At 39.5% G+C, this 10,925-nt stretch overlaps 1 protein-coding gene across 1 annotated transcript; it reads left to right on the top strand.

Annotated features, from left to right (window-relative positions):
* The first annotated feature begins 5,517 nt into the window (after nucleotides 1-5,517).
* Nucleotides 5,518-8,973, top strand: LOC311052323 (uncharacterized protein). The gene is made up of 6 exons (XM_084067217.1): nucleotides 5,518-5,677; nucleotides 5,903-5,998; nucleotides 7,680-7,811; nucleotides 7,914-8,047; nucleotides 8,178-8,290; nucleotides 8,527-8,973. Exons 1-6 carry the CDS (start codon nucleotides 5,545-5,547, stop codon nucleotides 8,675-8,677), a joined length of 759 nt encoding a protein of 252 aa, XP_083923343.1. The 5' UTR covers nucleotides 5,518-5,544; the 3' UTR covers nucleotides 8,678-8,973.
* The last annotated feature ends 1,952 nt before the right edge of the window (nucleotides 8,974-10,925 follow it).

Genomic DNA, 10,925 nt, shown 5'->3' with positions numbered 1-10,925 from the left:
ACATCACATGGATGCAACTGGGACGCATCATCAGTGTTGTAGCCTGGGGTCATAGGGTGTTTCGGGTCTCGCAACATACAACATACACCCTCGCCCAGGTGACCCAGCCAGGGTTGATCAAGCCCCGACTTACGTCCCAGTAGCACCCACGGTCAGTCCTATAGGGCAAGACAGGGCCACTCAGTCCGCTTCTCCGGAAGTACTCTGCCGGGACTCGGGGGAGGCTCTGGCACGTGGAGGGACTAGGCTCTGTGGTTGGCCTCCTGGCCGGGCTCCTCCTTCGTCTCACCAGGTCCAGGACCTGAGCGCTGTACCAGATCCTCTGCACCATCCCGATCCAAACATTTCCTTCTGGCGTGATGGTTCCTTGGGCCGATACCACCAGATTGGGCCGTCTAATGGTATTAGCTCCGCTTGCGGTACGCTGGAATGGAATGGCCCTCCTAAAGGCCTCACCGCGGGTTTGTTGGGCTTCTTCCTCACGGAAGACACAGCATGGGGCGCTAACCCATACTGCTCCCGGGATACCGTCTACATTCCGGCTGTCAACAGTCTCTCCTGTGGTCACCAAACTATTCCTGGTTGTCACGTAGTCTATAAATTCCTATGAGCCACTATAAATAGAAAATGTACTTTTCAAGTACTCATTATGCAGAAGGCTGCATTTCACAAGTTTACAAATGCATAAAATGTATAAAAATCCTTTGAAAATAGAAGATCTACAATTAAGCTCACAATGTGTCACATCGAGACACATTGTGAGCCTGTAGAGGCTATTTTCAAATGGCCAAAATGTGTATAGAGCCAACCACAGCCAACCAACCCCGAATTATTTTCAATGATAGACAATAGTGTGACTGTAACAGATACTTGTTCATAGCAGCCGATGTACGGCTCTATTGTTTGATTTCTTCAGATTCGCACAAGTTGGACATATGGTGCAGTATGTTTTCCTACAGCCTACGTAAACAGCATCTTCAATACTAAATGGGTATGACCAAAATTGTGGAAAGAATGTTGTTTAGTCATAAGAACTATATTGCTATAAAAGGTATAACGATTTGTGAGTTAGAACTGCATAATGATACTCTAGGTGATGTGCATATGAGAATAATAAGCACATATTGCTCTTATGCATAAACATAAGACCACATCCTGTTGAAGATGACACTTGACTTCCTCTGTTCCTCTGTTGTACTTTTGGGTGGAAACCATACAAATAGCCTTTAGCTTGACACTCTTGTACGACGGGTAGGGCATTGAGTAATGAAAAAAAAAAAGAATGTTGAAATATGGAGATGCAAGGTTTCTGCCAGACTGCGACAATCAGACACAATCAGGCCTGAAAACAGTTTTTTCTTTCTTTTTTTACTTAAAATCAGTGGTGGAAAGTAACTAAGTACATTTACTTAAGTACTGTACTTAAGTACAATTTTTAGGTATTTGTACTTGTACTTTGTACTTTTACTTCTACTCCACTACATCTCAGAGGGAAATATTGTACTTTTACTCCACTAGAATTATTTGAAAACTTGAGTTACTAGTTACTTTTCAGATATAAATGATGATATTATGAAACATACATTAATCACTTTAGCCCTGTTTTATACATAGGCTATTTTCAAACATTTTAGTACTTTTACTTGTGGTACTTTAAATACATTTTGATGCCAATTAAATACTTTTGTACTTTTACTCAAGTAAATGTTTAATTCTGGACTTTTACTTGTAACAGAGTATTTCTATATTGCAGTATTGATATCTTTACTTAAGTATAGAATTTGAGTACTTTTTCCACCTCTGCTTATGATCATGTTCAGTGATTATCATTATATTGAGGAAACAATGCTCATATATGGTATGTTATGGATACAGGCCCCGGGGGGGTCAGCTGACTTGGGGTTCCTGTCACATGGACTAAACTGCAGGCTTGGTGGTGAAGGTGTGAAAGCCCTGCTGCCTCTGCTTGAACGAGGAAACAAAAAAGGGGGGGGGGGGGGACCACAGCCAACCAACCCCGAATTAATTTCAATGATAGACAATAGTGTGACTGTAACAGATACTTGTTCATAGCAGCCGATGTACGGCTCTATTGTTTGATTTCTTCAGATTCTCACAGGTTGGACATATGGTGCAGTATGTTTTCCTACAGCCTACGTAAACAGCATCTTCAGTACTAAATGACTATGACCATGTGGAAAGAATGTTGTTTAGTCATAAGAACTATATTGTTCTACGGTCAGTCCTATAGGGCAAGACAGGGCCACTCAGTCCGCTTCTCCGGAAGTACTCTGCCGGGACTCGGGGGAGGCTCTGGCACGTGGAGGGACTAGGCTCTGTGGTTGGCCTCCTGGCCGGGCTCCTCCTTCGTCTCACCAGGTCCAGGACCTGAGCGCTGTACCAGATCCTCTGCACCATCCCGATCCAAACATTTCCTTCTGGCGTGATGGTTCCTTGGGCCGATACCACCAGATTGGGCCGTCTAATGGTATTAGCTCCGCTTGCGGTACGCTGGAATGGAATGGCCCTCCTAAAGGCCTCACCGCGGGTTTGTTGGGCTTCTTCCTCACGGAAGACACAGCATGGGGCGCTAACCCATACTGCTCCCGGGATACCGTCTACATTCCGGCTGTCAACAGTCTCTCCTGTGGTCACCAAACTATTCCTGGTTGTCACGTAGTCTATAAATTCCTATGAGCCACTATAAATAGAAAATGTACTTTTCAAGTACTCATTATGCAGAAGGCTGCATTTCACAAGTTTACAAATGCATAAAATGTATAAAAATCCTTTGAAAATAGAAGATCTACAATTAAGCTCACAATGTGTCACATCGAGACACATTGTGAGCCTGTAGAGGCTATTTTCAAATGGCCAAAATGTGTATAGAGCCAACCACAGCCAACCAACCCCGAATTATTTTCAATGATAGACAATAGTGTGACTGTAACAGATACTTGTTCATAGCAGCCGATGTACGGCTCTATTGTTTGATTTCTTCAGATTCGCACAAGTTGGACATATGGTGCAGTATGTTTTCCTACAGCCTACGTAAACAGCATCTTCAATACTAAATGGGTATGACCAAAATTGTGGAAAGAATGTTGTTTAGTCATAAGAACTATATTGCTATAAAAGGTATAACGATTTGTGAGTTAGAACTGCATAATGATACTCTAGGTGATGTGCATATGAGAATAATAAGCACATATTGCTCTTATGCATAAACATAAGACCACATCCTGTTGAAGATGACACTTGACTTCCTCTGTTCCTCTGTTGTACTTTTGGGTGGAAACCATACAAATAGCCTTTAGCTTGACACTCTTGTACGACGGGTAGGGCATTGAGTAATGAAAAAAAAAAAGAATGTTGAAATATGGAGATGCAAGGTTTCTGCCAGACTGCGACAATCAGACACAATCAGGCCTGAAAACAGTTTTTTCTTTCTTTTTTACTTAAAATCAGTGGTGAAAAGTAACTAAGTACATTTACTTAAGTACTGTACTTAAGTACAATTTTTAGGTATTTGTACTTGTACTTTGTACTTTTACTTCTACTCCACTACATCTCAGAGGGAAATATTGTACTTTTACTCCACTAGAATTATTTGAAAACTTGAGTTACTAGTTACTTTTCAGATATAAATGATGATATTATGAAACATACATTAATCACTTTAGCCCTGTTTTATACATAGACTATTTTCAAACATTTTAGTACTTTTACTTGTGGTACTTTAAATACATTTTGATGCCAATTAAATACTTTTGTACTTTTACTCAAGTAAATGTTTAATTCTGGACTTTTACTTGTAACAGAGTATTTCTATATTGCAGTATTGATATCTTTACTTAAGTATAGAATTTGAGTACTTTTTCCACCTCTGCTTATGATCATGTTCAGTGATTATCATTATATTGAGGAAACAATGCTCATATATGGTATGTTATGGATACAGGCCCCGGGGGGGTCAGCTGACTTGGGGTTCCTGTCACATGGACTAAACTGCAGGCTTGGTGGTGAAGGTGTGAAAGCCCTGCTGCCTCTGCTTGAACGAGGAAACAAAAAAGGGGGGGGGGGGGGACCACAGCCAACCAACCCCGAATTAATTTCAATGATAGACAATAGTGTGACTGTAACAGATACTTGTTCATAGCAGCCGATGTACGGCTCTATTGTTTGATTTCTTCAGATTCTCACAGGTTGGACATATGGTGCAGTATGTTTTCCTACAGCCTACGTAAACAGCATCTTCAGTACTAAATGACTATGACCATGTGGAAAGAATGTTGTTTAGTCATAAGAACTATATTGCTATAAAAAGTATAACGATTTGTGAGTTAGAACTGCATAATGATACTCTAGTTGATGTGCATATGAGAATAATAAGCACATATTGCTCTTATGCATAAGCATAAGACCACATCCTGTTGAAGATGACACTTGACTTATTTCTAAAGTTCCTCTTTAAAAAAAAAAAAAAACTAACACAAAAAGGACGTGCACCAAAGATGCGACTAATGTCACTGTTTCTTGCAGAAACATGATCTGGTTACCTATCGTCACTGTCGGGTGGAAACTATGCATGTCCACAAATAGCCTTTTACTTGACACTTTTTTACTTAAAAAAGCAAAAAGTTGAAATATGGAGATGCAAGGTTTCTGCCAGACAGCGACAATATGATATTTGACACAATCAGGCCTGAAAACTGTTTTTGTTTTTTTTACTTAAAATCAATGGTGGAAAGTAACTAAGTACATTTACTTAAGTACTGTACTTAAGTACAATTTTGAGGTACAGTATTTGTACTTTACTTGAGTATTTCAAATTTTCTGTACTTTTATTTCTACTCCACTACATCTCAGAGGCAAATATTATACTTTTACTCCACTATAATTATTTGAAATCTTGAGTTACTAGTTACTTTTCAGATATAAATGATGATATTATAAAACATACATTAATCACTTTAGCCCCGTTTTATACATAGGCTATTTGAAAACAGCAGATCTACAAGCTCACAACGCGTCGCGTTGTGAGCTTGTAGATCTGCTGTTTTCAAACATTTTAGTACTTTTACTTGTGGTACTTTAAATACATTTTGATGCCAATACTTTTGTACTTTTACTCAAGTACATTTTGAATTCTGGACTTTTACTTGTACCTGTAGCAGAGTATTTCTATATTGCAGCATTGATATCTTTACTTAAGTAAAGAATTTGAGTACTTTTTCCACGACTGCTTATAATGTTCAGTGATGATCATGCTCATATATGGTATGTTATAGATACAGGCCCCGGGGGGTCAGCTGACTTGGGGTTCCTGTCACATGGACTAAACTGCAGGCTTGGTGGTCAAGGTGTGAACGCCCTGCTGCCTCTGCTTGAACGAGGAAACAAAAGGAGGAAGGAGGGGGAGGGGTGGATGATATGACAACTTTTAATATCATAAAAGAAAGACGACACTTCTCTTTTCTTCATTGTGCGTTGTGACGACAATGTAAAATACCTACAAGAAGAATTAAAGTCATAAAGGTAGAAATGGCCGTGGCTTTACATGTTGGAAGCATTGAGATCCAAGAGGAAGATGATGATGAGGAAGAAGATGGCATAAACCGTGGTGATGTTGAGACTCCAGCTCAGCAGAGACATCCACAGAAGATGCTGCGATCTGGTAAGAGATATTAATACTACTAGGCTACTACTCATCAAAAAAAGTATACTTTTTAAACAAGAGGTTGAAATATTATTTTAACTGATCTCACTCCCTCTTTACTCTCACTGTGTGTGTGTGTGTGTGTGTGTGTGTGTGTGTGTGTGTGTGTGTGTGTGTGTGTGTGTGTGTGTGTGTGTGTGTGTGTGTGTGTGTGTGTGTGTGTGTGTGTGTGTGTGTGTCCAGGCAGAAGACGGTACGGGTACAGGATGCTTGGAATGGGTTTTGGATTGCTTTGTGGTGTTCAAGCTCTCCTCAACATTGGTCTCCGACTCTCTCTCTGTAAGCCAAGTTTCATAACAATGTATTTAATGTTTTATATATATATATATGATTAGCCAGCATATACTGCACCCCACTAAATATATTAATAGTTACGGTAATAGATTTAGTAGTAGCAACAGAAACAAGTAAATATCTTTTTTCTTTTTGCTACGAAATCTTTTTCCATTATTTCAAAATATTTTCAAAAATAAAAAGTAGTGAAACAAAAAAAGTAGTAGCCGATCTACAAGCTCACAACGCGTCGCACCGTGATGCATTGGGAGCTTTTCACTAGTTTGGGTCCTGAGGAGACAGCACTGACATACTGTACCTTTGCAAGCAAAACACATGATTGACTAAAACCCAATTCAATAGATTTATACTTAGTAGTTATATCATGTACCGGACATAAATGATCATTACTTAAGCCTATAATGAAGAGAGTGTCTAAAGCTTCAAATAGGACCAGTGTCAAACATATTAACTGTAGTATTTCCTCCCAATATGCTTTTTACATAACCTGTGCTTGGCGGACTGTTTTAGTTTGTTGTTGTTGACTCTGCACCTCCTGCACAAGGAGTGTGGACCAGAACGCTCTTTTCTTTTTTTTTAATTCACCCAGGGTAGCAGCTGAGCACAAGTTCTCATTTTCAGCAACGCTTTACACATAGACAGACACAGACAGACTCACACATTAAACCTGGGAGCTGACCAGAACAATCACAGTCTTATACTGTTGGCCACTGAGCAGCTCCACTGGAGCAGTTGCACAAAGACACTTCAACGGTGAAATAGGGCTTAAAGGGATAGTTCACCCCAAAATGAATTAGTCACCCCATGGAGACTTGTATCCATGGATATTTTTTAGTTTTTGTGTCATTCCTAAGCAACCTTCCCGCAACTCTCACTTCTCACTTCCACCAAGCTCTAAAGGTCATTGTTACTCAATCCACCTGCAACAAACCCATTGATAATACAGTTCAGCACAATCTGACTTAACCTTGAATACGCCTCCCTTCTCCAGTCCAATAAGCAGGAGATAAATGAATGGTGAGCGGTCATTGTTGAGAAATAAACACAGACAGGGTCTTCATCATCCTGAAGGGGTTTATTTCAAAATAATGATCTGCTCACCACACATTATTCCACTTATTACACAGCTATTACACATCTATTTAATAAAGCAATTAATACATTGATAAAAACGTAACAAAATGATTTCACTGATTGTAAAGTAATTCAATTGCTTGCTAGCTATGCCAGGTGTGTCCAGTAAAACAGGTCAATATTATGTCACTGCATTGACAATTTCTCACCTCAAATGTTTTCCAAATCTTGCTTTACTGTAGCTACTGTTTAGCTGTAAAATGACATTGTGTGTTTGTTTTGCACAGCTGCCTTGTTGAATAGGGCAACAACCATTCATGTGCATTGTCTGCAGCAGTCTGTTATTGATAGCAGCGGTCATTATAGAAACATAACAGACTGTTGAAAAGGTGATTGATCAATCAGGATCAAGCATCCAATCAAGCTGTACAGTGTAATAAATACCAAACATCTGTCACCATGCCCCACCCACCACGTCGCTCACTGAGCTTCACACTGGTTCCCCAAAATAGGGAAGATTGAATTGAAGATTATCAGAACAAAGTTGTATGTACAGTAAAGCTCATTAGTTTTTTTATTCTCCTTTTTGCAGATTCTGAATTGAATACAGAGAAAAACAACCTACAGTCCAGATATAACAATGTAACTGAACAGAAGGATCAGCTGCAGTCCAGATATAACAATGCAGCTAAAGAGCGAGATGACCTGAAGCAGAGACTCTGTGGTCAGTGAGACATCTCTGTTTTTATTAATTGTTATGTCATGTTGTTCATCATTTACCATTAATATGAGCAAACAGTTGCTAACTTTATTATTTTGTTGCTAGAATCATATGGATTTACACTTGATGGCGGTGTGTGTTACCACGCCTCTACTGAGTGGAAAACCTGGGATGAGAGCAGACAATACTGTAGAGACAGACAATCAGATCTGATGGTCATAAACAGCAAAGAAAAACAGGTGTGTGTGTGTGTGTGTGTGTGTGTGTGTGCGCATGTCTGTGCACGTGCGTGTGCGCGCGCGTGCATGCAGTAACAGATCTGTTATATGTACAGTTTGTACTTCAGTAACCAGCATATTTTCTGTCCAGGACTTTGTTAACAGAGTTACTGGCAGAGGCCAGCACACGTGGCTGGGTTTGACTGACAGACAGACAGAAGGAGTCTGGATGTGGGTAGATGGGACTCCACTGACCACACCAAAGTAAGACTTTACCTTACGTTTAACTTTTCATTTCAACTAACATTTGAACTATTTCACATATTTGCTGCCTTTGTCTAAATGGTATTAAATGTATGACAAGTATACCTATTTTCTATCACTATCCAGTTAATTTGTAACTAAAATATAGAATATAATTTGAGGTCATGATTAACAAACAAAATATTTAGAGGGGAAAACATGTAATTGTAATGTGTTCAATGTTCCTACTTCATCAGGTACTGGGTCCATGGTCAGCCTGATAACGAGTATAAAGGAGCAGACGACTGTGACTGTGCTGTGTTTTGGAATGGAGGTACCATGAAAGGATGGTTTGACAATCCATGTTCTCAAACTAACCGCTGGATCTGCGAAAGAGTTCTGTGTTGAAATCATCATTTGCACAATGTATCATGCTGGTGAGTTGATGGGTGTATTCAACTGCCTTGTAATTCTACCCAATGTGCACTGTGGATATTACATTGCAATTGATATTAATATTTTCATTATTTAAGGGGAGCCTATAGAATGAGAATAACATGAACTTAACAGCCGTTTGTTACATTTTAATACCATGTCATTGTTCATATAAACTAGGGGACCAGATGTGGCCTTCTTCTAACAGCAAATGCACAATTATTCTGTTTTTTTAAGCTAGTTTTTCCAATGCAAAGTGACATACTCTGTTTGACCCATCTCTTTATTCCCTTTTAATATTACATACATTTTTGATTTTCAATTGGTTTGTTTCAGCTTTGCTTTGGCAATGTAAAGGTCTGTTTTCTCTTTCCAATAAAGCCGCTTTGAATTGAAATGACAATTCTCTCTGGCCACCAGGCTGCTGCAGTATGCTACAAGGAGAAGGAGGCAGTCAAAACCGAAGTGTAATAATAATAATAATAATAATAATAATAATAATAATAATAATAATAATAATAATAATAATAATAATAATAATAATAATAATAATAATGATGATAATGATGATCATCATCATAGTCTGAAGTTACAGTTACAACTAGAAGTGTTGTCTCCTGTATATGCAGTGGTGGGAAAAGGTACTAAAAATGTACTTAAGTAAAAGTATCAATACTGCAATGTAGAAATACTCTGTTACAAGTAAACGCCCGGAATTCAAAATTTCCTTGAGTAAAAGTGTGGTATGAAAATGTACTCAAAGTACCAAAAGTAGACAGTACTCATTATGCAGAAGGTCCCATTTCACAAGTTTTCAAATGTATAAAATGTATAAAAAATCCTTTGAAAATAGCAGATCTACAATTAAGCTCACAACTAAAGTTTTCAAATAATTGTAGTGGAGTAAAAGTATAATATTTGCCTCTGAGATGTAGTGGAGTAGAAGTAAAAGTATTGAAAATTGGAAATACCCCAGGAAAGTAAAAAATACTTCAAAACTGTATAAGTACAGTACTTGAGTAAATGTAATCAGTTACTTTAAACCACTGCCTGTATGTAAGTTTGACCTTGGGTTAAGCAGGCAATGATTAGGTTAAAAACAACTTTTTAGGTTTTGGTTTTAGCTCTCCAAATGCAATCTGTAAGGCTCCGCCCCCGGGTGAGTCCCATTGGCTACTGTAGACCTACATGCCAATCAACTTTGGGGGGTGTGAGAGGGAGGACGCTATGTCGGGGGAAAAGGAGACATGGTAGGGAACAGGTAGCCTGGCAAGCTGCATGCATAGTTTGAGGCTTTTTGTTCAAAACGGACCAATCCTGCAAACTTTGGAAGACAATCTTAGCCAATCAGGATGGAATATGGAAAATCGGACAGATCTGTGTTGATCACATGACTATAGAGATACTGTGTACCAATTTGCGTGATGTTTGGATAAAATCTGTAGGAGTAATATAAAAAAATGTGTTTTGCACAAATCGGCCTCCTGTTGGCCCTATAACAGGCCCATGTGAAAAATTTGGGGCAGAGGTTCTGCGAGCGGGCCAACGGTGCTAAAGATTAGCTGTTCACAGACAGATGGACGGACGGACGGACGGGGTGCAAAACATACTCTCTCGCCATGCCTTTCGGCCTGGCGGAGACAATGAGATTTCCAGAGGTGGGGGTTTACCAGGCTAGGGAACAGGCATATCAGGTAACAACAGCGTGACATGATAGGAGACAAGGAGGCTCGGTGACGAGAAAGAGGACAACATGTTTTATTAGCCAGAAATTGAGAGTTCCCGGTAAAAGAAAAGAAGTGAAATGACATGCATTTGTATAACCGTTATTTATACCGGGAACTCTCAATTTCTGGCTAATAAAAAATGTTGCCCTCTTTCTCATCCCCTAGCCTCCTTGTCTCCTACCTTGTCACTCACACACACACACACACACACACACACACAAATGATATGGTTCCCCTCTTTAAGCGTATTTGTTTGTGTGTGTGCATGTGCATGTGAGTGTGTGTGTGTGTGTGTGTGTGTGTGTGTGTGTGTGTGTGTGTGTGTGTGTGTGTGTGTGTGTGTGTGTGTGTGTGTGTGTGTGTGTGTGTGTGTGTGCGCGCGTGTGTGCATGGCTTCATGTATATATACAGTAGAAACAATGCTTTTCACTGCTTTTGTACCGCTAACTCTCAATTTCTGGCTAATAAAAAAGTGTTGTCCTCTTTCTTGTCCC

This window comes from Gymnoscopelus microlampas, assembly GCF_963454915.1.
Source record: "Gymnoscopelus microlampas genome assembly, chromosome: 9".
Lineage (NCBI taxonomy): Eukaryota > Metazoa > Chordata > Actinopteri > Myctophiformes > Myctophidae > Gymnoscopelus > Gymnoscopelus microlampas.
This window is presented reverse-complemented; position numbering and strand designations above follow the sequence as displayed.

What these genes read in the sequence shown, in the direction of transcription:
- LOC311052323 (XM_084067217.1), top strand. Translation starts at nt 5,545, where the DNA reads ATGGCCGTGGCTTTACATGTTGGAAGCATTGAGATCCAAGAGGAAGAT. An exon ending in TAAACAGCAAAGAAAAACAG is followed by an intron (nt 8,048 to 8,177) that starts GTGTGTGTGTGT and finishes TTTTCTGTCCAG; the next exon opens with GACTTTGTTAACAGAGTTAC. An exon ending in ACTCCACTGACCACACCAAA is followed by an intron (nt 8,291 to 8,526) that starts GTAAGACTTTAC and finishes CTACTTCATCAG; the next exon opens with GTACTGGGTCCATGGTCAGC.